The 25,431-nt window shown below is 50.5% G+C and overlaps 2 protein-coding genes and 1 pseudogene across 3 annotated transcripts in view; 2 read left to right on the forward strand and 1 right to left on the reverse strand.

The window, feature by feature from the left end:
* KCNS1 (potassium voltage-gated channel modifier subfamily S member 1) lies at positions 1-4,492 on the forward strand. Its single transcript, XM_066385974.1, has 3 exons — positions 1-76; positions 557-1,599; positions 4,058-4,492. The coding sequence occupies exons 1-3, from the start codon at positions 1-3 to the stop codon at positions 4,490-4,492; spliced, it is 1,554 nt and encodes a 517-aa protein (XP_066242071.1).
* Positions 4,493-11,941: 7,449 nt separating this feature from the next.
* STK4 (serine/threonine kinase 4) overlaps positions 11,942-25,431 on the reverse strand; it is an 84,248-nt gene continuing 70,758 nt past the window's right edge. The window contains exon 11 of one of the 2 annotated variants that reach the window (XM_066387693.1): positions 11,942-16,071. In XM_066387693.1, coding sequence (XP_066243790.1) covers positions 15,913-16,071 — 159 coding nt within the window. In that variant the 3' untranslated portion in view covers positions 11,942-15,912. Of the gene's footprint in view, positions 16,072-22,641; positions 24,668-25,431 lie in introns of those variants that run through there. The other variant, XM_066387692.1, reaches the window with a different exon arrangement.
* LOC136407202 (U2 spliceosomal RNA) lies at positions 13,916-14,080 on the forward strand (annotated as a pseudogene).

Consider the following 25,431-nt stretch of genomic DNA (forward strand, 5'->3'; position numbering starts at 1 on the left):
ATGCTGACGCTTCCAGTCCAGGGAACAGAGTTTGAGAACTACTGGTCTATACTGATTCTCTCCACAACCCTAGGAGGCAATCATTCACTACCCCCATTTTGCTAAGGAGGAAACTGAGGTTCAGTGTGCTGGTGCGTCCAAGATCCCACAGTAGACCTCTGGGATTCAAAAATCCTATTCTGTCAGGGAAAAAGAGACATCCTATAGGAGGTCCCCCCCCCCTCGCCCCGCCCCTGTACCAGGACATCCTGCCATTCAGCCACTGTCATAATCCTTCAAGGTAGAGAGCTCAGCGTTTGTTTATGCCAATGAAACGAGAGGGGGGAGGCTCAGTGATTTGGCCAAAGTCTTCCAGTGGGGGAGTGAGAGCGAGTCAAACCCAAGCCTGACCCTTCTGTCCAGAGGGCACCTGACACCTACTGAGAGCCACTACATACCAGACACTTCAGCAGCCAGCACGCCTGGCCCTGGCGGGTAGATGAGGCAGGGGCTTTGAGGATCTTCCTGGAAGGAAGTTTCTGGGACCCTCCTCAGCACGCTCCTCCCGTGTCCGCAGGTGGGCGCGCTGCAGCCATGGTGAGTGAGTCCCCGAGGCCCGGCACCAGGGTCCCCTGGCGGCGAAGCGATGAGGCTCTGCGCGTGAACGTGGGCGGCGTGAAGCGGCGGCTAAGCGCGCACGCGCTGGCACGCTTCCCGGGCACGCGGCTGGGCCGCCTGCAGGCCGCGGCGTCGGAGGAGCAGGCGCGGCGCCTGTGCGACGACTACGACGCGGCGTCACGCGAGTTCTACTTCGACCGGCACCCGGGCTTCTTCCTGGGACTGCTGCACTTCTACCGCACCGGCCACCTGCACGTGCTTGACGAGCTGTGCGTCTTCGCCTTCGGCCAGGAGGCCGACTACTGGGGCCTGGGCGAGAGCGCGCTGGCCACGTGCTGCCGCCAGCGCTACCTGGAGCGGCGCGTGGCGCGGCCGCGCGCCTGGGACGAGGACAGCGACGCGCCGAGCAGCGTGGACCCGAGCCCGGGCGAGATCTCCGACGTGCAGCGCGAGCTGGCCCGCTATGGCGCGGCGCGTTGCGGCCGCCTGCGCCGCCGTCTCTGGCTCACCATGGAGAACCCGGGCTACTCGCTGCCCAGCAAGCTCTTCAGCTGCGTCTCCATCGGCGTGGTGCTCGCCTCCATCGCCGCCATGTGCATCCACAGCCTGCCCGAGTACCAGGCCCGCGAGGCAGCGGCCGCGCTGGCCGCGGTGGCCGCGGGCCGCAGCGCGGAAGAAGCGCGCGACGACCCGGTGCTGAGGCGCCTCGAGTACTTCTGCATCGCCTGGTTCAGCTTCGAGGTGTCGTCGCGCCTCCTGCTGGCTCCCAGCCCGCGTAACTTCTTCTGCCACCCGCTCAACCTCATCGACATTGTGTCCGTGCTGCCTTTCTATCTCACGCTGGTGGCTGGTGCGGCGCTCGGCAAGCAGGCAGGTGCGAGCGGCGAGGAGCTCGGCGACCTGGGCAAGGTGGTGCAGGTGTTCCGTCTCATGCGCATCTTCCGCGTGCTCAAGCTGGCGCGCCACTCCACCGGGCTGCGCTCGCTGGGCGCCACGCTCAAGGTAGGGCTCTCAGGGCCGGGGCGGTTGTGTACCCAAGGGGCAGGTGAATTTACAGGCCTGCTGTGTCCAGGTGCACATTCTTTATACCAGGTACAGGGCTAGGTAACCAGGTGTACATTTCACGTCCAGTTTGACCTTCCTAACAGCGCCTTAAGGAAGGTTATCTCTATGTCCCAGGGGAGAAAACTGAGGCAGAGATTTGCTGGTCTTCTTTTAAAAAAAATAAATAAAAGACAAAGGTCACTTTTGATCCATCAGTCAAATATCAAATAATACATAGCACAGAATATACAAAGCAGGACGCTAACTGGCTTCTCCACTGAGCCTTTCTTCTGACGTTATACGGGGGCACAGATATCATAGGTCACGCTTAATAGAACAAGTCTAGTAATAGCCCCAGAGCTAATACTTACCAACTGCTAATTCTGTGCCATTTTCACATCCATTATCGATTTCATCCTCAGGACAACTTCCTCGGGAAGATGCTATTATTCCCTTCCCGTAGATGAGGAACCTGAGGTTGGCTTTTTAAAGCCGGGTTGTAATTTATTGAGCACCCTCCTTGAGACAGGCTGTGCACTGGGGAGTGAATCACCGCCCGGGGAAGCTTACCCTCAAGTGGGTGGAATTAGCCTGGTTTGGGGAGGGAGGACATGTGAACAGCTTGGACGGAGGCCAGAAGGGAGAACGGGATGAATGATGGGAAGGGGAGATGGAGGGAGGGGGTGCCTGTTAATGAGATTGAAGAGGTGAATGGAACAGGGTATTGAAGGGCTGTGAACTCTTGGCCCAGGGTTTTTGGACGTTATCCCAAGGGAAATGGGGTTGAAGAAGGGGAAAGTATTATTGTTACTACTTTGTGGATGTGGAAACTGAGGCTCCAGGAAGTGGTAGGACTTGTCAGAGGTTCTTCTGTGAGTGAGTGGCAGAGCCTAGAGAAGAACCCAGCTGTGCCTGAATTCAGCACCACGTGTTTTCTCCTAAAGCTGCATGTAACCCTGTTAAGGAGCCCGAGACAGTGCTGATAGATCCTTCCCACCCGTGACTTTGGAACTCATGGCAAGGCAGCCAGGATGCTGGCTACAGGCAGGGTGAGCTGGGGCGATGGACAGGTACAGAGAATTCGACTAGCCAGACACCCTGAACTCAGTACCCCTCCAGGGATGATCCCTCCACCCCACAACTCTGATTTGCCTCCACCATGCAGGGAGCCAGGGCCTGATGCTAACAGCTCTTTCTGTGAGGAGGGAGAAGAGAATTGATGGAGGATTCCAAGATCCAAGACACAGGTGTAAGACTCTAGATAAGAGCTTTGCTTCTCATAGCGAGGCCCCTTTGAGACCACTAGCAGCTTTTTCATTAGCTGGAAGCTTCCCAGGATTGCAGAATTCCTGGCCTTAAACCAGAACTTCTCAGTGGGGTTCTGCCTTTTTTTTTTTTTTTTAATTTTTATTTATTTATTTATTCATTTTAGAGAGGAGAGAGAGAGGGAGAGAGAGAGACAGGGGGGAGGAGCTGAAAGCATCAACTCCCATATGTGCCTTGACCAGGCAAGCCCAGGGTTTTGAACCGGCGACCTCAGCATTTCCAGGTCGACGCTTTATCCACTGCGCCACCACAGGTCAGGCAGGGGGTTCTGCCTTTTAAACAAGATACCTACACGATTTCTCCACACTTTCCAGCTTGGGAAGCCCTGCTCTAGACGAGGAGTTCTCAGCCTGTACTCACATTCGGGGCCAGATAATTCTTCGTTGTGGGGGCTGTCCTGTGCATTGTAGGGTGTATAGCAGCCTACATGGTCTCTACCCATTAGATTCTGGTAGCACACCTGTCCCAATGTGACCATCAAAAATGTCTCCAGACATTGCCAAATAAATGTCCTTTGGGGGGGATGGTGGTCAGAATTGCCCTGTTTCAGAACCACTGCCCTAGGGCTTGGCCTTAGGGTAAGAGCAAATACACACACCCATAGGTGAGTGCATATGGTGAGTGGTCTCTAGGGAACGTATATATCCTCTTAGCTTCCTTGAGAGGCAGAAAATATTTTTGTCCTTATCAGAAATGTGGTCCACCAGTCAGAAGTACACAAAACCAACTGCATGGTGGAATGTAAACTATGGCTCTCTTTTGATTCTGCAACGGTGTCAAAAAATCACACAAACTTTTCATTAACAGACTGGTGTCTCAAGTGCTATCTGCATTAGAAGAAATGTACATGGCTTAGCAGGCAGCTTGGGCAGTGGAAATCAGGCCTGTGTTCAGTCCCAGGGGTTTTGCTGCTAATGTAGTTGAAGACCTTAGTTTGGAGTCAGGGGGTCTGGGGCCTGGCACCAGCTCTTCCTTGCTCTGTGACTTTGGACCTGTCCCTTCTACTCTCTGGGCCTCAGTTTCCTCGTATGCCCAAGGCCAGGTCGGTAAGCCCCCCAGCTCTGACTCGGCTTCCTGCGTTGTCTTCCAGCACAGCTACCGTGAGGTGGGCATCTTGCTGCTGTACCTGGCCGTGGGTGTGTCCGTGTTCTCCGGTGTGGCCTACACGGCTGAGAAGGAGGAGGATGTGGGCTTTGACACCATCCCAGCCTGCTGGTGGTGGGGCACAGTGAGCATGACCACCGTGGGCTACGGGGATGTGGTGCCAGTCACCGTGGCCGGCAAGCTGGCAGCCTCGGGCTGCATCCTAGGGGGCATCCTGGTGGTAGCGCTCCCCATCACCATCATCTTCAACAAGTTCTCTCACTTCTACCGGCGCCAGAAGGCTCTGGAAGCTGCCGTGCGTAACAGCGGCCACCAGGAGTTTGAAGATTTGCTAAGCAGTGTTGATGGGGTGTCGGAGGGGTCTCTGGACACATCCCACGAGACCTCCCAGGAGGGAAAGTCTACAGACCTGGAGGCCTAGGCCCCTGATGGGCCTCCAAACTCTCAGATTTATTAAAACCAGGGCTCCATGTCCCCCTTCGCACACCTCTGCAGCCAGCTACAGCAGAGCAGAGATTCATCCCCTGAAGATCTTTGTGGTAGCATGAATGCTCAGGATCACTCACTCACCCTGGCCCGAGAAATGACACCCAGAGGCTGGGTCCCTTCCTCCAAAGGCTTGGGGCAGGATAGTGTTGCCTGAGATTCTGAGCCTGAAGAGCCGCTCAGGGACCTTGAAAAGCAAACCTCCAAACTGTCTGGGAAGCAGCATCAGCCAGCGGGAGAAAGTCTGAAGGATGCTAACAGTTCCTGAACACCTGCTATCTATTAGCCATGTCACATTTGGCCCTATGTTGGAGGATGGGAATTATCCCCACTCCACAGATGAGGAAACTGAGGCTCAGAGAGGTGCAATAACTTGCTCAGATGTCACACAGCTAGATGTGGTAGAGTCAAACTTGGAATCCATGCTTTTTGGTCTACCAAAAACAATGCTTCTTCCACTCTGTGTTCTGCCCTCATGGAAGTCACATGGGGTTTTAGTGGGTTCCTGGATCCCCAGACTTGATCTGTAGAGCTAGAACCCTCTGTCAGAGTTAGGGGAAAGACCAGACGGGGTTCAAAGGTAGGAGTCTTGGACCTAAGCTGTGATTCTCTCCCAGGAACTTCCAAAAGGAGTCAGCTCTCTTAAGATGAGGTCTGGGAGGAAGAGCAAGCTGCCTCCTTAGCTGCTGTGCAAGATTTGTGAAGCAATACCTGCAGCTTTCTCCCAGGGCTGGCTTGAGATACAGAAGAGAGGCCCTGGCCTGAGGCCTGAAGTCTACACCCAGCTCTGCCAGAACCTGATATGTGAAGTGGGCAGGTCCCTATCCCATCTCCAGGTTTCAGCCCATCTGTCAAATGGTCACAGTCAGGGCCCAGAGGGAGATGAGAGCCCAGTGGAACAGGAAGGCACTGATTTCAAGTCAGCTTGGCTCAGAAATGTTGGTAGCAAGGAGCCGCCTTGCACGGACACCTGTCCTGTCACCCTGGATCCCCCCTAGTCTGACTGTGGCAGTTCCTGTCTGCACCCCCGGCAGACCTCCAGCCAGACCTTGAGTTACCATCCAGAAAAACGCTTGAGACTCCTGTCCCTTGGGGCAAGTTCCAGCCCCCTCATCCTTGCTGGGGGCATATCTCCTATTCTCGCAGGCTGAATCCTCTCTCTGCTTGCTAGAAATGTTTGGAGGCAAGGGTTCCCCTAGCCCTTTCCCACACTGTTGCCAGAACACCCACCACTGTATTGTCATTGCCTGACTGTGGCTGTCTGTCCCGCCACGCTGTGCTTCGGGATGGAGGACACTGTCTGGACCCGGGGTTAGGGCAGCGGAGGCATTTAGTGAATGCCGAATGGGTCAGCAAGTTCCTGCAGGTGCTGTTGTGTTGAGCGCTGGGGAGAAAGAGGAAAGAAAGAGCCAGAAGGAGACCAGCCCTCGAGAGGGTGCAGACAAGACTGAGAAGGAGGTCTGTCAGTTCTGCCTCACTCTTCCTCCTTGCTTTGAGGCTTTACAATGATTTCCTTGTGGATTCTTCACTCATTCAATAAATATCCAGAGGAAAAGCCATAAGCTGTGGCTTCACATTGTGGCCTGCAGGCAGGTTTTTAGCTGAACAGTCTTTTTACTATATTTTTAAAATTTAAATGCCTTTGGGTGCACTCTCAGGTTCCCCACTGTGCCCCCCACCCCCAGTTATCCCTGTGTTAGCTCCACCACTGAGATTTGCTCTACCTGCCAGGCCTGTGATTTATTGACATCTCACTAGATTCAAGTGGTAGAATGCTGAGCAAAATATGCATCCCTGTGTCTTGAAGCTAACAGACTAGTGGGGAGACAGGTTTTAATCCAGTAATAGCATAAATATGTAATAATAAACTCTACTACATACAAGAACTATAAGGGTGTATAATATAGTAGGAATCATTGACCGAGAAGGTCAGAGAAGACTTTCCAGAGCAAGTGACAGTTTAACCCGCCATCATATGGGTAAATAGCAACTAGCCAGCGGGGGCTCTAGAAAAGCTGTGTATTCCAAGCAGAGGGAACGGCATGTGTGAAGGCCTCATGTCATACACAGGGCCTCGTACATATACCTCCAGACATAGATGGATTCCAGTCTCCAGATTGGAGTAGAGACTGGAACTAAGCCATGGGGCCACTCATGAACTGACCACGTGCGCACACACTGGCGCTCCCGCATGCTCACCTGGTAACATCTAGCACCAGCTCTGCCCAGGTCAGGGCATAGACCAGCAGGGCTGCATGCACCACCACCCTTATGGTCTTGCTGAACCAGCCAAGGAGCGAGTTAGCTTCCAGACTTCTGACACCACCGACAAATCCCTAAAGCCGGCATGGGGAAAGCTCAGGAGAGCATCCTCTGGCCTGAGCCTTTCAAGAAGTTGTGTGTGGTCCTGGCAGACAAGCAACAACAGCCATGTGTCAGTGAAAACCATTATGCAAATGAAGAGGCGGGGCCCAGGGACCTGTTTCTGCCTGCGTGGAGCTGGCTGCCTGGCATGTTTTCTGGGCGATTGGAGGAGGGTGGAGTGACTCAGAATCCCCATTCTGTGGTTCCAGTCTCAATTTGACACAGGTGGTAAGTGATGGGAATCCAGCTGGAGCTAAGTTGGTCAAGAAGGGTTCTTCATTAGCCTCAATCATTGACGAGATGAACAACAGTTATAACTAGGGTTCTTGGGCTACAAGCAACAGAAACCTTAAGGAAAAAAAAGAATTTATTGGAAGGCGTCTTAGTTTCCTGTGGCTGCCATAACAAATGACCACAAATTTGATGGATTAAAACAACAGAAGTATTCTCTCGCCATTGTGGAGGCGAGAAATCTAAAATCAGCGTGTCGGCAGGGCCACAGTCTCTCCAGGGGTCCTGGGGGAGAAGTCACTCCTTGCCTCTTCCAGCTTTTGGTGGCTGCTGGCATTGCTTGGCTTGTGGCTGCATCACTCCAAACGCTGCCTCTGTCATTGCGGCACTTTATCTTTGTGTGTCCAATTTCCCAGTGCCTGTCTTTTATAAAGACATCCATACTAGTATTTAGGGCCCACTTGGCTAATCCAGGATGATCTCTTCTCAAGATCCTTAACTTAATCATATCCACTGAAAGACCCTTTTCCTAAATAAAGTAACATATAGGTTCCAGAGGGTAGGATGTGGACATATCTTTGGGACCACCATTCAGCCCAGTATGGAAGAGGATTGGTGAAGTTCACCCAGTCAAAGGAAAAGCTGACTGACCAGGCCTCAGATAGTACAGGAATGAAGGGAGCTCTGGGGACCACAGTACAGGACTCAGGAACCTTCTGTTCAGGACACTGCCATCCAAATGCTCCTCCTCCAATCACCTTCCTTCTCTGGATCATTCTGCTCACAGTCCCAATCCCAAGAGAGAGGCTGATTTGCCTAGCTTGTGCCATACCCTCTCCCTTGGAGGGCGTGGAGGGCAAGGTGCCTAGGTTAACATCTACAAGAGATCACATGCATGGAAAAAGATAATTACCCAAAGAAAGGGTCATGTGATGTCACCAAAGTAAAGGGGAGAGATATTAATAGGCAAAAGTAGTAGATTTCCACTTCATTCCAACTTCTGGCTGCCCAGCACACATTATGCCTACACGCAGTTTTATAAATGTTTCTATAAGGAAATGATCCTGGCTCTCCAGGCCCCATTACTGGGATTTAATCAATGTAGTGAATCAGTTTGATGTCTTGTAGTGGAATCGGGGGATCAGAGTCCTTCTGATCCAGAGCTGGGAGAGAACTGAGGTGTCCCTGAGTGAACAGTAAAGAAAAACCATTATCCTTTCCAGCAAAATGCTTCCAGTGATTTCTATTTCTTGGAATAGAAAATGAAACCAGTAGATGCCTATCAGCTCCAGGGACTGTAATAAGGGGCACATTATCTGATACAGCAGCTAAAATTGGAATTACCACTTGATGAAAATAACCCCCTGCCATTTTCCCAAGACCCATTGAATCTTGTTTTCCCCAAACAGGAAACTAATGATGCTTTTTTTTTTGATAGGAGTCACCACTCTGGAGGATCTCGGGTGGAGGCAGTAATCTCTGCAGCCTCCCCCCAAATGTGGTTCTACTATTGAGTTTTCTATTCCGGAACAGTTGCTCAATTGGAGTCTGTTGGCCTTTTATATTATAATGGCCTCCATGGGTCAAGGAGCCAGGTGGAGTGCTTTTCAAACTAGCACTCAGAAACTGGATATACGGGACAGTTTTGGGAAACCACCTGATCTCCAGTGACAAGGAAAAAGGTTAAAGCACTATTCTTCCCATGATGGGTAGACCGACAGTAGTCTTCTCGGACTCAAGAAATCGGTATTAGCTCCCAGTCTTCATCCAAGGTTCCCTGAAAGGGTTGAGTATTTACCTTTGTTCAGCACCCAGTTACCCTGGTCGGTGGCCACAGGTCCTGAGGGAGAAGTTGGAAAATGTTCACATCATGTCCAGGTAGCAGCAGTATAGCAGTCCTTCCTCAAGGGCAAGCAGCATGTTTCGTTCCAGAGGCTTTTTAGATCAACAGCCAAACTCAAGTCTGGGTGTTAGGTGAAGCTCTGCACCTGTCATGGTAGCTTAAGTCAGGGCCTTTTTTGTTTTGTTTTAGAGAATGTTTTTTTGTTTTTGTTTTGCTTTGCTTTGTTTCTTACATTTTCTTGGGTTATACAAATCAAGTTAAGACTTGAGTGGCCACCTCTGATGAAACTTTTTAGGGTCCTCTAGGCTGAGATCTTGCTTCATTCAGAGCCTGCTGAGTACGACGGTGACCATTCGCACTCGGTTTCTGAGGGTGAGATGCCAACACCTGGCTTTCCACACCTCTGCATTCTTCCTTCCCTCTGGTATCAGAGAGCCCTTCTACCCGGCACTCTTGACCTAGACTTTCCCTCAGAGCAAGGGTCAAGTGTTCTGGGTTCACTGAGGGCCGTAGTTAGAGGTATTTGTGGGAAGGAGACACAAGACAGATCCACTCTAGCACACGTCTTCAGAAATATCTAAATCCTTTCCTCTATGATGCCAAGGGATTTGGAGCCTTTAAATTGCATTTCACGTCGGCCAGCCTTTGGTCCAGGTTTGCACTGGCCAACCCATCAGTTGTTAGAACCCTGCCAGCTCCTGGCATGAGCACGAAGAATGCAGAACCCCTGGGACATGCACGCATATTGAGGTCAGCCTGGTCCCTTATGTTGCCGCCTTCCTTCTTCAAGTGCCACAAAAAGCCATTCCCACGAACATTCCCCAAATTTCGAAATGGTGGTATCAGTTAACACGTTTCTGCACTTCTGTACGGCTTTAAGATTCTTTCCTACTCACTCAGAGTCCGTTTTTTGCCCTCTAGGCCAAAACTGATCCTGCCCTGCAGCTAGGCAGCCTGAGGGGTGGGGCAAGCAGGCACTTGGGAGCTTTCAGAACTGCTTCTACCGGCGGTTCAGAGTGCCTTGGGCTTCTCCCCCGTCTTCTCATACAGCCATCCCACTCTTCCTGTCGGTGCCTCATTCCATTCCACTGCAGAGTTCCAGTGAACTTGGCATCCTGCATAACCAACTGCCTACTTTGGTTTTGGAGAGCTAACCCAATGCCGAGTCATGAGATTCGCTCGCCGCGGTCATGGAAAATTTGCTCCCCATTCCATTCTGTGCCCATAGGAGTCTGGGCTGGCTTTGTTGACTTCCCCTTTACATTGTCCTGTGCAGTTACAAACCAGACATTCTATCGCACAGCCTAGGAGTTCCTCTCCTGCTTAAGACTGTGCTATGACAGAAGCTACCCCTTCTCAGAGAGCCAGCCACCTCCTCGGTGGTCAGACGATATCAAGGAAGACAGGAAGTGGCGCTCGCCCACTATGTCCCAGGCCAAGCACAAGCAGCAACCTCAGTGTGTCTTGCCTCGTGACAACGCAGTCATTTTTAATACCCACATTGGCCTGGAGGACATGTCGCCTGTTTGTTTCTGTCTCAGTCGGGAGTCTTTAGTAGCAAACGACGGAATCCAACTCTGGAAAACTTAGGCAAAAAATGACTGCATCTGACCTGACCAGGTGGTGGCGCAGTGGATAGAGTATTGGACTGGGATGCAGAGGACCCAGGTTTGAGACCCCGAGGTCGCCAGCTTGAGCACAGGTTCACCTGGTTTGAACAAAAGCTCACCAGCTTGGACCCAAGGTCTCTGGCTCGAGCAAGGGGTTACTCAGTCTGCTGAAGGCCTGTGGTCAAGGAACATATGAGAAAGCAATCAATGAACAACTAAGGTCTCGCAATGAAAGAAACTGATGATTGATGCTTCTCATCTCTCTCTGTTCCTGTCTATCTGTCCCTGTCTATCCCTCTCTCTGACTCTCTGTCCTTGTAAAAAAAAAAATGACTGCATCCCTTAGCTATTTGCTAAGATCCAAGTGAAATTAAACAAGCAGGCTCTGAGAAAGACAGGAATGAGGGTGACACAGAGAGCGAGGTTGTTGGAACCCATGAATCACCTCTTTAGGACACTGTAATTAAAACACCAGAATAACAACTGTCTCTGTTTTATGTATCACTCTGCTCAAACTAGAAATTTCCCAAAGACTGAGTCTAACTGGACTGCCTTGGGTCACACGCCCATCACATGGCTGGGAGAAAGGGTATATAGGAACCACCTCAGCCAGCCTCACCAGCACACAAACAGCAGATGTAGTTCCCTGAAGAAATAGCACAGCAGGTGCTCAGATAACACCGCTTTGTTCAATGTGGCTTCCTTGCTGACGCTGAGATGCCAGAGGGACTTGAGTTTCCATCAGTTGGCCTATGGTAAGACTGGCTTACTTATCCACCACTTCACTTCAAGTGAACCTACTGACACTGTTAAGTGAGGTCTTAGTTCGTGTTTAGCTGTAACTGAGGTTTGGTTTAATGTCAGGTGCTGATAATTCGCTCACATGAGACTATTTGAATAGGCTGGTTTCTCCGCCCAGGATGCTTTCTCTCGGTCACTTCCCTTCCCTTTCTCCTCCTGGCCATCTTGTTTTTGTTATTTAAGTGCAGAAAAGCTTCCTTAGACACTCTGGCAGAACTGATCATCACTCCTCCTCACGTGTCCCCAGGCTCTGAACTCCCTTCCACTGGGGTATCGCCAGTGTTGCTCTGGTGTGTCTGAATTGATGCCGCGGCTGGGCTGCAAGAACTGTGTCTGGTTCATCTTTATACCCCTGACAGCCAGCTCAGTCCCTGGCACACGGTGCGTGTCTGACCCGAGTTTACTCCCTACCCTACTTCCTCCCCCCGGCTCTGGATTCTAGAATAAACGTTACACAAAGTCGCTGTTGGGAAGGGCCATGCCACCGTTATCCAGGCAACAGATGGGGGATCTCATTTTTAAAAAGAGGACAGTCTGTGGTCCAAAGGACGGTTTATTTAAAACAAAGGTGACAAGGTGTAGGAAAACGGAAGGAGGGAAAACAATTCCAAAATAAGAGCACATAGGAAGCATCTCAAAAAAAAAAAAAAAAAAAGGCAGTGAAGGAAGCTATGTCTCACACATATACAAACCACTGATAAGACAGAGTATTTACATCCAAACCTTATAAAACAGCATTTCAAGTCAGCACTTAAGCCAGTGTTACTAGTTTTTGTTACAAAAAGTTAAAGCTACAAACTTCACATTTTTTAAGATGTACATCTGCAACAGCATTTATGCTTTTCTTTTCCAAGTTGGTCTGAGTGCAAGCTGGTAGAAGAGATTTTTTTCCCCCAAACGCAAATAAGAACATGGATTCCAAAGACAGTTACTATAATCCTGATGAAAACACAAACATGGTTCTTAAGAGGGGAGGGAGTAGGAAGGGGTGGAGCGGGTGGGAACAATTTTCCTGTAAAGGAGGAGCTGCGATCTTTAGAGGCAACATGGTATGCTAGAAAGGGCTCTGGAATAAGGATCAGAAGAACTGACTTTGAATCCTGGCTCTGCCATATTCTAGCTGTGTGACCTTGGGCAACAGACTTTCTCTCTCTGGGCCTCAGTTTATCTATAAAAGAGGACACTAATACCTGTATCTCCAGAACTATTATATTTCTATATATATATATAGTACTTTTAAGATTATCTACTCCTTCTTGAGTTTAGTACTTGGTATCTTTTGATTAATTTGTCCACTTCATTTAAATTGTTGAATTTATTAGCATACAGTTGTTCATATAATTAGCCTTTTAACATCTGTAGGATCTATAAGAACCTGTGTTATTCCTGGTATTGGTTAAGAGATATTGAGTTTTAAATGGTATAATAAATTTTGCCATCTGCTAGGTGCCAAGTAAATGTTACCTAGATCAGAATCTATAGTCTCAAGGAGTTAAGGCTATAGTTCTTAAGTTGCTTCTGAGTATTGCATTGGTTTATCATCTATCCATCCATCCATCCATCCACCCACCCAACCAGCCAGCCAGCCAGTCAACCACCAAAACATTCATCCATCAATCCAATGGTTGAGAGAAGGGACAATGGAAAAAGAAAAATAGAAATTTACTTCAAAATTGCTGACAAGGAAGCAATTAAGATATTCTTAGAGAATTAGGAAAAAAATTTTAAACATAATTATGTGTGGGTCATCCTTTCTTAGAAGGCGAGGACAAGTAAGGGGCTAAGAGTCCCCTGGAAGTTTGAGTCACAAATGCTCAGGTAATGACTGACAGGGCTCAATGAGAGCACACTCATTTATCTTGAATTCAGTATTCAAGAAAAGACATGCCTAGGGTTTGCTCCCCTGCCTTCCTGTCACTAGAAAACAAACACACCTTGTCAGGAAGTTTATCTGAGCCCAGATGGATTTCTGGCAACGGACCCTGTCTCGCTGGACTGGTGAGCAGTGTCCTTTGCTGGACTAGCCTGTTGGATGCACACATACTTGAAACAAACTCCAGATCAAGACACAAGAATATTTATGGGAAATAAACCGAACCTTCTTTTACTTAGATCTCTCTTTGGAAGGGAGAAAATGGGCATTGCCTCCCTGTCTGGCCCGGTGTGAAGTCCTTGTTAAAAAAGAAAGAGAATGAGGCAGGGCTGTTAATTTTCACAGCAGATGGTGTGGGGGAGAGCCTGCTCCATGATTTGGTTTTTTAAGCTCACTTAGTTGGCCGTCAGATTTGACTACTAATTCAGCTGTTTCCCAGCTTAAAAACACACATTAGAAGTTATTTAGTTCATGCAAGAAAAGGTGGTAACTTCGTTTGAAAAAGACGTTCCTCTGTAAATACTGATCCTATGTGGTGATGCTATGAATCCCGACCCTACCACTTAGTAGATGTCCTGCCTTGGGAAAGAACATTTTCCCCCTCTGAGCCTGTTCTTCGTCTGAAATGGAGATAAAATCGCTTCTCGGCCTTTTGGCTAAGATCAAGCGTAGTATTTTTTCTTATCAGTTTGAAATGGAGATAAAGTATTTAACTCAGAGTTATTATTGCAAAGTTTGGAGCAAATCATAAGTGGTCAATGAATGCTAGCTGCCATTTATTAATCCTGTGGGATCCTCAAATTGTCCTCTATTGTCTGCATTGGCCACACAGCTGCTTAACTGGCCAAGCCCTGCAGACCAATAACTGCCTCTTGCATTTTTTAAAACTTGCTTTAATTGCAAAGGATAGAATCTGGCCACAGAAGCAGAACATTCCCTGCCTTTCCATTGATTCCCAGGTTTGGGAAGCAAAAGCCATTATGGAGTCAAATTGCAGGATCCTTCGGTAGACCCAGTCACAGCCCCTATCTGAGAGGAAGAGATATTTGAAAATAAAAACACATTTGCCTTTCCCAACTGTCTCTTCTCTGCTATGGGACTAAATGACAGGTGGCCTTGAGCCAAGGCTGCAGGAGGACTCAGTGCTGTCTGATGAGCCTTCTGCTCTGCTCTTGGCCCTAAATCTGCCTGCAGAGGCTCGTCTGCTCTTGGGCAGATGGTGCGGAGGCCGTGGAATGGCTGACCCAGGACGACCTGGCCTCCCTGGGAATCTCTTTGTCGGCTCACCCACAGAAGAGACAAAGCAAGAGCAGGTTCCCATTAGCAGACTTCCCTGGAACTTAACCAAAACCGACACAGCTTTCTTCCCTTGGAGAAGGGGCTGCTGGGTTCAGTGAACCAGGCCTAGGGAGCCTGAGGTCTAGTCCCAGCTCCTCCTTGAACTGGCTCTGTGATTCTGGCCAAGTCACTGGCCCTCTCCAAGCCTCGGTCAGATCAGATGAGGTCAAGGGTCCCTTCCAGCTCAGCCATTCCACGTGTCTGGGTTGAGCCTCCTGGAGAACCAATCTTACTCTGATATTCACGATCCTTTCCAGACCCCTTAGCAGTAAAATAAAAAAGGAAACAGTCACATAGTTGAATGTGGATCACAAAACCAATGCCTTCCACCCCCATCTCTATGGAATGCAGAGCAAAATGCCACGTGTATGATCTTCACGTGAACAGTGAGAACACGGAAAACCCTTTTCCCTTTTGCGGACTGAACACAGCCCCGTGTTTGCTGCGAGTCCCTGGGAGGCCTGTCCCCTCACTGGGTCACGGCTCCCCGTAAGGCACTGGGCAGTATCTGTGCTGTGACTTTAGGCAGGTGGGAGAGTGGAGGTGGACCAAAGGCGCTGGGACCGTGGAGGCCAATTCACAAAGAGGGCGCCGGGCTTCCCCTGGGACTCAGAGTAAACGTGACTCCCCAGGCTCTGTCCTGGATGTCACCAGTAGCTCCAGAAGCCGGGAAGACCCACACAAGGCCGATACCGCGGTGAAGGCTGGCCCGAACCTCATTTTGAAATGCAGCCCTGCAGAAGCGTGAGGGTGACTCCCGGGAGTGGAGTGACCCCACAGCCCCCGGCGTCCCCTGCCCTCGTTCCACAGTACCATCATCTTACAGAAAAGAGGCAAACTGTTTAAAACTGTACCTGTACAGAGACGCCACCACATCGAGTGGGGAATCTGGTCATAATTTATACATATATGCATATTTATAGTTTCTTAAAAAGTCTTCCAGAAAGAGCAATTGAAAGCTATTGGGAGAAGAAAAACACAAGACAATGTAAGACTTTCCCAGCTATCACTCGACGAGGAGTCTCTATTCCTGGGGATTAAAACTCTGAGTTTACAAGCGCCAGTACAGACCCTCTGCAGTCATCCACCTGAACCGTTCAGACACACACACCAAGGAGACGGCGGGCCCGCGGGTGGCGAGGCGGCCCTTCCCGCTGGCGCACATTCCTGAGTTCACAAAGGTGCCCTGGAACAGCGACGGCGCAGGAGTGGCGACAAGTCCGTGGGCGAGCAGTCCCGAGCTCACGAGCGCCCCGACTGCCATGCGGGAGAGGGACCTTCCCGCCGGGCCGGGCTTAGAAGTTCTGCTGCCGCCGCTTCTTGGCCTCAATGGCATCCAGGATGGGCTGCCGCTTCGACTGGTACTTCTGCCGGATCTCCTCGATCTCCTGCTCCATCATGGGGTCGAGGGCCAGGAGCCTCTTCCGAAGGTCCTCCACCGTCCAGCTCTTCAACTAGAAGACAAGTGGACAGCAGTCACAATGCAGCCCAGGCCAGTGGCTGAACAGCACAGAGGCCGCCCTTCAAGGCACCCGGAGGGAAGGGAGAGGAGGACACGTGGTCTCACCATCAAGCTTTCCTGAGATGAGTTATCCCTGTGAGAGTTCAAGGTGCCCATCTCTCAGATTGGCTGTTCCTTGACCAGGAACTTACTGAATCATACTCTCATCCCCCCTACTGTTTACATTCATTTAAGAGTAACTTGATGTCTGCAAAGTAACGGTTGTCTCCCAGTGCTTGTCCTACCCAGGAGACGGGCATCTGGACAGTGACCACACCTCCCGGACACCACACAAGGAGGACGGATGCTGACTACGGACCAAGTGCTCTCCCCACACCCCCAACGTCCTGGCGCTAACATTTATTGGGGGGTCATCATATGTCAGCTCCGCTCTAAGCACTTCCTGTGGATTATCTGTAAGTGTCTTGGACTAAAGACACAACCCGCAGGTGGGGGGTTAGAGAAACCCTGAAAGTTCGCAGTTCCCATCACCCATAGAAGAAAACAGGCCTCGATACACAAATCACAACAGCAGGCCCGCACACCGTGCTTGCTATGTGTCAGCCACGAAGTGCTTTACGTATATTGATGCATTTAATCCTCACAGCTGCCTCGTGATCTGAGTATGTCATTATCCCCATGTACCTGATGAGCGAGCCAACCAAGAGGGTGGCTGAGTGGCCTGCCTGAGTCCCACAGCTGGTCGGGGGCTCAGATGCGAGTCCGCGCTCTGACCCAGCCGTGCAGCAGGAGCAGACTCGCAGTGCGTGGGCTGAGCTGCTGTGAAGCTGCATGTGTACAACACGGCTCTGCTCTCGCAAGTGCTGTGCGCCTCTGGTGAGCTGCTAGTCTCTCTGGGCCTTCCCCGTCTACGAAGTGAGACGGCAGTGCCTCGCCATGCTTATGATTAGAATTAAATGAGATCAGGGCTGTAGAGTGGTTAGCACAGTGCCTGGTCCACTGTGTGCTTAGAGAGGGCATGGCGTCTGACAACCCTCTCTTCCCTGAAGCCCAGGGGCGCGCCGTGTGTGACCCGTGTCTGCAGTCACAGGGCACGTGGCTCGATGCTGTGTGCGTGGCATACTCACTGACTCCGAGCGAGCGAGCGAGGCCAGTCCTGGCTGGCAGGGTGGGAATGAATGCGACATTATCCACAGCAGGTGGTGATAAATTCTGTGAGCTCACAACTCTTTTTATAGGTACAGGTTGTGAGAACTCAAAAGGCTCAGTCAAGGCTTAGAGATTTATAGTCTTCCTCTCCCTCAGCCCCTTCCTGAGACCCGACAGGGAAGTGGCAGAGGAAGGTGGGTGGAGGGGCCTCTTTCTGCCCCCTCCTTTACAGGGTGGGGTGGGAGTGAGTGCCGAGCGCTACAGTGGCTCCCCAGAAACGGTTTAGTGACCTGTCGCCACAGGAATTTCCCCTGGCCCGCTGCAGGGAGGCTGTCTGAGGAGTGAGAAAACTCTAACAGCCCGAGACCAAAGGCTCTTTGTAAGGCAAGGATGGAAAGACTGGAGAGTGTGGGGGAACGCTGGAAAGCCAGGCTGAGAAAAATGCATCTTTCTTTCCAGCCTGCGGTTTCCTACCAGCTAAGAGGTTGGTGTTCTTGGCCCAAGGACGCCCCAAAAAGTGATGCTTGCCTAGTCTTTAGCTTTTTCAGTTCCTTCTCCGGAGAACGCCCCAGACCTAATACTGAATGTGTGACTTCACCTTTCGGATAACAGACCCTAAATCTCTACTGACTGTGTAGCCTTAGACCCCTGAGCCTCAGTTTCCTCCTCTGGGAAACACAATACCAGTCCCTCCATCACTGGGCTGTCAGGAGGACTGGATGTGTTAAGGGTGTGATGTTCTTAGCTCAGAACCTCATATAGTACATACATGGCAGAGTCATCACTGTTGTTATTAATAACTGTTGCTATTATTAATATTAATATTATTTTAAAACCTCTGTTACTCTCCTATAAACAAGTTGTTCCTGTAACATCTGATCCAAGCCAGAATCAAACAAGTGTATTCCACACTGTTTCGGGCTAACAATACCTAAGGGTCGGCACTTCCCCACACTGCTCATTAACTTATTCTAGTTCAACAAAATATTTTTCAGCCACCCATCCACTTATTAAATACTCACTGAACACCTCCTATGGGCCAGGCGCTGTCCAAGGCACATAGGATACAGAGGGAAATTCCTATAGTGACAGTTCGCCAAACCATCTCTGGGAAGGCCACCACAGCACTCCACACTCATTCAACACCCCACCCTCTACAGCAGGGGTCCCCAAACTTTTTACACAGGGGGCCAGTTCACTGTCCCTCAGACCATTGGAGGGCCAGACTATAAAAAAAAACTATGAACAAAATCCCTATGCACACTACACATATCTTATTTTAAAGTAAAAAAATAAAATGGGAATGAATACAATATTTAAAATAGAGAACAAGTAAATTTAAATCAACAAACTGACCAGTATTTCAATGGGAACTATGATCCTCTCACTGACCACCAATGAAAGAGGTGCCCCTTCCGGGTGTGCGGCGGGAGCCGGATAAATGGCCTCAGGGGGCCGCATGCGGCCCGCGGGCCGTAGTTTGGGGACCCCTGCTCTACAGTGAGGGTGGAGTGGTTTTTTTTCAGTGAAACAAACAAAAACTAGTGCCCTTGCAGCCCTGGCCGGTTGGCTCAGTGGTAGAGCATCAGCCCAGCATGTGGAAGTCCCGGGTTCGATTCGCAGTCAGGGCACACAGGAGAAACTACCATTTGCTTCACCGCTCCTCCCCACTTCTTCCCCTCCCACAGCCATGGTCTGAATGAACAAGTTGGCCCCAGGCACTGAGGATGGCTCCATGGCCTCACCTCAGGTGCTAAAATAGCTCAGCTGCAGAGCAATGGAGCAGCATCCCCAGATGGGCAGAGCATCAGCCCCAGACAGGGAGTTGCTGGGTGGATCCCAGTTGGTTTGCAGGAGTCTGTCTGTCTGCCTCCCTGCCTCTCAGTTGATAAGGAAAAAGAAATCAGTGCCCGTATGAAGCTGATTTTAGTGAGGCAAGACAGAGACAACTAACACAGTAAATTCCTCTTACATTAGAAGGAGATACGTGCTTTGGAAAAGAAAATACAGTGAAGGGAGGGGAGTCGGCAATTGGGAGAGAAGACTGGCTTTTTATCCACTGTTAGGATGAAGAGTCAACTACAACATGAAGAAATGTGAGTTAGGAGACCTGCCTGGCTTTTCAACACATTCTGTGACTCAAGACAACCCCTCCCTCCATTTCCCCATTTCAGAGAGGGCTGCCTAGACCTCAAAAGGTCTTTTGAGACTCAATGTCTCTCAAAGTGTGCTCCGTGGGTCACCTGCACCAGAATCACCTGGTAAAAGTACAGACTCCTGAGCCCCAATCCAGAGCTCCTTGGTCAGACTCCCGGAGTGGAGACACCAGACTTTGATGCTAACGAAGCTATTCAAGTGTGTCTCATAAATCCTCCTGTTTGGAGAGCTTGATTCTGCGCCTTCCTTGTTTTCCTGGTAGCAAAATCCTCCAAAGTCACTAGCCTGTCTCTGGTGGAAAGTTTCCTCTAGGTTTCTGATTTCCATGGCAGCTTTTTTGCCCTTGATGCTAATCTGGGGCAACAACAAGCTCCCTTGCTTTATCTCAGCCACCTTCAGACTAATTTACTTCCCAAAGGCCTTCGGGGCTTAAGTTACACCTGACCTATTAGAACACAGCCAGCCAGTCACTGCTAATGACTCGGTCACACCATCCAGATATGGATTTTTCTGCAAACAAGCTCAGGGAATGGTCTTACGGCGCCAAGTATAGCATTTCACCTTCATGGTTGCTGGTGGCATAAATAAATTTCAAGTGGACATCTTGCAGGAAAATAACTGTAGCTCCACAGTTTTACTACAGCCAGCACCCTGAAGGAGGAAATTCTCCAACTGGCCACGTAGATAGCTTGAGCTGTTGTCACTAGTGAAAGGAAATGCCACCATTTAGTATGTCAGTATCCCCTAGGTTTTGTGGTCGGCAAACTCATTAGTCAACAAGGCCAAATATCAACAGTACAACGATTGAAATTTCTTTTGAGAGCCAAGTTTTTTAAACTATATAGGTAGGAACATTCCTTATCAAGGTAGCACCCGCACGTGGTATTTTGTGAAAGAGCTGCATTGGCTTGCAAGCCGCAGTGTGCTGACCCAGGCTAGGATTTGGCTGTCCTCTCTGTACGGTGACTCTCACATCAATATCTCGAGACCAGAATTTTCCTCTGTACTCCAGACTCACACGCCTGGGTCAGACCCTATTGGATATCTCGGCCCCTGATGATTTTGTGTAAGTCTGCCCGTCAGCACAGCTACGACCAAACTCTGCAGTCTGCCCTTCCTCCTGCCCCCCCCCCCACCCCTGCTCCTTCCTAATCTTCCCCTTCTCAGGTGCGCACATCATCCCTGGTCCTTCCCTTTCCCTCAGAGCCCCGGCCCGTGGCCAGCCCTTCAATCTCTGAAATACTGGTATAACTCAAATCCATCTGCTTTTCCCCTTCTCCACCTCCGACCCTTAGTTCAGGCAACCACTATCTCACAGCAACAAACATGATTACCAATGAGAAACGGATCGGATCGCTTCACCCTTGCTTCCCACTACACTTCAAACGAAACCCTCCTCTCACTAGGGCTCCAGCGGCCCCGCCCACCTCCCTCCCTGCAGCTCGTCCCGGTGCTCAGGACCCTCGAGCCACACTGTATCCTAGGTCCTCAAACTGACCACACTTTCTCTGGCCTCCAGGGAAATGCTCCTTCTTTCTGGACAGCTCATCCCCAGTTCTTCCTCATCCTAGGCCTTAGCTCAGACGTCCGGTTCTCTGGCCATCTAGAAAGGTCGCCTCCTCGCCATTATTCCCTGTCTCAGCCCCTGGTTTCTTTCCTTCACAACAGTCATAGCACCTTGTCATCTTATCTATTTTCTTTTATTTGTCTCTCTGCCCAGGATAAAAGTTCCCCGAGGGTGGTGACTCTGTCCACTTTGCGATGCTATGCACAACACTGGCTGAAGGAATGGCAGTGCCCTTGGTTTCCAGTCAAACAAACAGGGAGGCCACAGAAATCAAGGCAGCAGGTGTCCTGTGGGCACCACCACAGGCAGCGAGGCTCTGGGCAAGGCGCTGAGAGGGCCCGCTGCAGAGTAAGCAGTGAACGGAGCTTATATTCCTCTCGACATTCTTTTGAAATCGAAGGAAGACTTTGCTCACTTGATTAAAGTCTCTGTTTTATATGGAGTGATAAGAAGCAGGTCTCCCATCCTGGCTTATTCAGCAATAAAGGACATGTCCAATTTAATTTTTCCCCCCCAGACAACAGAAGAACTTCTAGTACAAGAAACACACTTTAGAAAGAATGAGACAATCCAGGATGTGAGGGCGATCTGGCTGCGACATCTGTCACCCCATTGATCGCCAGGGTTGATTCGGCTGATCTGGCTGGCTAGGCGGGTGTCCCCTTCCTCCCTCACCGCTCCATGTGCGTCCCTCCCGAAGCTGTGCACTTGGTCGAAGAGGACGACCTTCCCCGCTAGAGGAGAGGACCGTTCTTCGGTCAAGGGTATACGAGTAGCTGCGCTCCCCTGCTAGAACCTCCAAACAAGTCTCAAGAAAGAATGATGGCCCTGGCCGGTTGGCTCAGCGGTAGAGCGTCGGCCTGGTGTGCGGGGGACCCGGGTTCGATTCCCGGCCAGGGCACATAGGAGAAGCGCCATTTGCTTCTCCACCCCTCCCCCTCTCCTTCTTCTCTGTCTCTCTCTTCCCCTCCCGCAGCCGAAGCTCCATTGGAGCAAAGATGGCCCGGGCACTGGGGATGGCTCCTTGGCCTCTGCCCCAGGCGCTAGAGTGGCTCTGGTCGCAATAGAGCGACACCCCGGAGGGGCAGAGCATCGCCCCCTGGTGGGCAGAGCGTCGCCCCTGGTGGGCGTACCGGGTGGATCCCGGTCGGGCGCATGCGGGAGTCTGTCTGACTGTCTCTCCCCGTTTCCAGCTTCAGAAAAATACAAAAAATAAATAAAAATAAAAAAAAAAAAAAAAAAAAAAAAAAAAAAAAAAGAAAGAAAGAATGAGACAATCCAAAGAATAAGACACGATCCTTCTGGACAAGACAAAACACACGCCAAACCCAGAGCCACAGGCTCGTTCCTGCAGGTGGGCTGTGCAGACGGGAACAAACACTGGGGTTTCCGGCTCTCTTCCTGGAGGTCACAGAAGGCTGGAGGACTAAACAAGCCTCTTACTCACGGTTATTTAGAATCCCCTGACCGCTTAGGAAAATGGAAAAGGGTGGGCTCTGAGTGTGACAGAAGGTGCTGATGTACTGAGGTTACATTCACTCACTACTGTCTACTAAACACCGGGACGTCACTCACCATTGCCTCTGACCCTGTCTGATGACGTCTCTCAGACGTCTGGGCAATTACAGGCAACAACATATGTGCAGATCAGATGAGAGTCTCTTTTTTTTTTTTTTTTTTTTTTTTGAGTTTTACAAAGATTTATTGAAGCAGAGACGCATTGGTCAAATACTTGTTGGAAAAAGCAGTTTTAATGATATTCAAAAATACTTTTTAAAAAGTATTCTAGCACAAGTTTTCTTCGTAAATTAGATTATGTTGTAAACTTTTTTCTAACTCTTAGGAGTGCTGGTTCTTAAGAACTAGAGCTTATTTCTATTCCAAATCTATCTTGCGCTCCTGAAAAACTGCAGAAAGGCACTTGAGAGCTGTTTCTTTAAGATATGGATTTCTTTTTTTTTCAAATTTTTTATTTATTTACTTTTTTAGATTTATTCATTTTTATTAGAGAGAGAGGGAGAGATAGAGAGAGAACAGGGGGAGGAGCAGGAAGCATCAACTCCCATATGTGCCTTGACCAGGCAAGCCCAGGGTTTTGAACTGGCGACCTCAGCATTTCCAGGTCGACGCTTTATCCACTGCGCCACCACAGGTCAGGCTGGATTTCTTTTTTATTCTTGCTGTAATATATTGCTGCACCAAGTGCGTGCAACTTTTATTCCAGATCACCATGATGCTGAGAAGTTTCATTGATGACCTGTCCATCTCTAGTTTCAACTGTCTTAATCAGAAGTGTCCTTTTTGAGTGGGTGTCAATCAGAGGGAGTGAATCCAGATTGGTTTCCCTCAGGTTCAAGGAAGAAAAGCTGGGAAGAGGCAGAGAAATCCTGCTCTCCTCGCCTTCCAGCAGCTTCCTGTAGGTGGCAATCTCCATGTCAAGAGCCATCTTAACATTCAGCAGGTCTTGGTATTCACGAAGCTGGCGAGCCACCTCTTCCCTCATGTTCTGGATCTCATCCTGCAGGCGGCCAATAGTATCTTGGTAGTTAGCAGCTTCGACAGCAAAGTTCTCTTCCATTTCACGCATCTGGCGTTCCAGAGACTCGTTGGTTCCTTTAAGGGCATCCACTTCGCAGGTGAGAGACTGCACCTGTCTCCGGTACTCGTTGGACTCCTGCTTGGCCTGGCGCAGGGCGTCGTTGTTCCGGTTAGCAGCCTCAGAGAGGTCAGCAAACTTGGACTTGTACCATTCCTCAGCCTCCTGAAGGTTCTTGGCAGCCACACTTTCATACTGCTGACGTACGTCACGCAGGGCAGCTGTGAGGTCAGGCTTGGAGACGTCCACATCGATCTGGACATGCTGCTCCTGAATCTGGGCATGCAGCTCCTGGATTTCTTCATCATGGAGTTTCTTCAAAAAGGCAATTTCTTCTTGCAAGGATTCCACTTTACGCTCAAGGTCAAGACGCGCCAAAGCAGCATTGTCGACATCCTGTCTGAAGGACTGCAGGGAGCTCTCGGCTTCCTCTCTCTGAAGCATCTCCTCCTGCAACTTCCCCCGAAGCCGCATTACGTCCTCAGCCAGGTTGTCGCGTTCCACCTCGACGCGGACCTTGTCGTTGGTGAGCTGGTCCACCTGCCGGCGCAGCCCCCGCATCTCCTCCTCATAGAGGTCCCCGAGGCGCGACTTGCCCTGGCCCTTGAGCTGCTCGAGCTCGGCCAGCAAGATCTTGTTCTGCTTCTCTAGGAAGCGCACCTTGCCGATGTAGTTGGCGAAGCGGTCATTCAGCTCCTGCAGCTCCACCTTCTCATTGGTGCGGGTGTTTTTGAATTGGGTGTTGACGGCGTCGGCCAGCGAGAAGTCTACGGAGTCCTGCAGCAGCCGCACGCCAGGAACACTGCTCCGCAGGCGCACTGCGGAAGAGCGGGTGGTGTACACGCCACCCAGGGACGAGAAGTAGACGCTGCGACCGATGCTGGGCCGCAGAGCGCTGCCCAGACAGTAGCTCTGGCTGGAACTCGGCCGGCTGGCTGTGCCGGGGCCGCCGAACATCCTGCGGTAGGAGGACGAGGACACAGACCTGGTGGACATGGCTGCGGAGGGTGGCGGCGGGCTGGGCGGCTGCGGCGGCGCGAACTGGCTCCCGGCGGAGAGGCGAGCAAGGGTGCGGTGGGTGTGGTCGGTGGGAGCGCTGCTGCGTCTCTGGCGCGGGAACTCCGGAGCAAGAGTGGCAGAGAGAGATGAGAGTCTCTTAAACAATGAGGTCTCTGGAAATGGGCTATATCTCAAGTATGCTTTTTTTTTTTCCAACCCGAAATTCAGCCTCCCTCCGTTTCAGCAGAGTACAGTGCTGTCTTGCTACTGAGTCTACACGTAAACACAGAAGTGTGTTGTGTGAGCATGTGCCGTGCGTTCGGCATGGAGCTAAGCATTCTGTCTGCACCATTGCCTTTAACCCTTCTCTAAGGTAGCGGTCGTTACTGTCCTCCTTCTACAAATGAGGTCAATCAGGATAAGAGGGGGCAAGTCAGTTCCCACGGGGAAACAGCAAAGCATTGAAAGAGACTGAAGCGTTTCTGGAAATAAGCCCGTGTTAGTGACAAACGTGGGGAGACTGGAGGAATTATGAATTTGGCTGATGCTAAATACATCTGATGGCCCTCACATTAAAAAATGTCACTGCTCAGCAACGATGGGGACTTCATGTAAGTTAAGTGACCTCACTGGGATCTTTTCCCCATTTGTGACACCATTTGTGACACAGGGATGAACGATGCTGACTACTTGGCTGCACTTCCTGAGCCCAGTATGTGCACGACCCTGAGGCTGAGCGGCAGTGACTCAACTCAAGGTCACTGGACACGATTCAAAGCTCATCAGCCAACTTTACCGGCAGCTCTACCAGGCCAGGAACACTGTTGGGCAACAGAAAAATAAAAGGCAATGTCTGCTGGAGAAGCAGACAGGTTTCTGGGAGG

Source organism: Saccopteryx leptura, chromosome 5, assembly GCF_036850995.1.
Source record: "Saccopteryx leptura isolate mSacLep1 chromosome 5, mSacLep1_pri_phased_curated, whole genome shotgun sequence".
Taxonomy (NCBI): domain Eukaryota; kingdom Metazoa; phylum Chordata; class Mammalia; order Chiroptera; family Emballonuridae; genus Saccopteryx; species Saccopteryx leptura.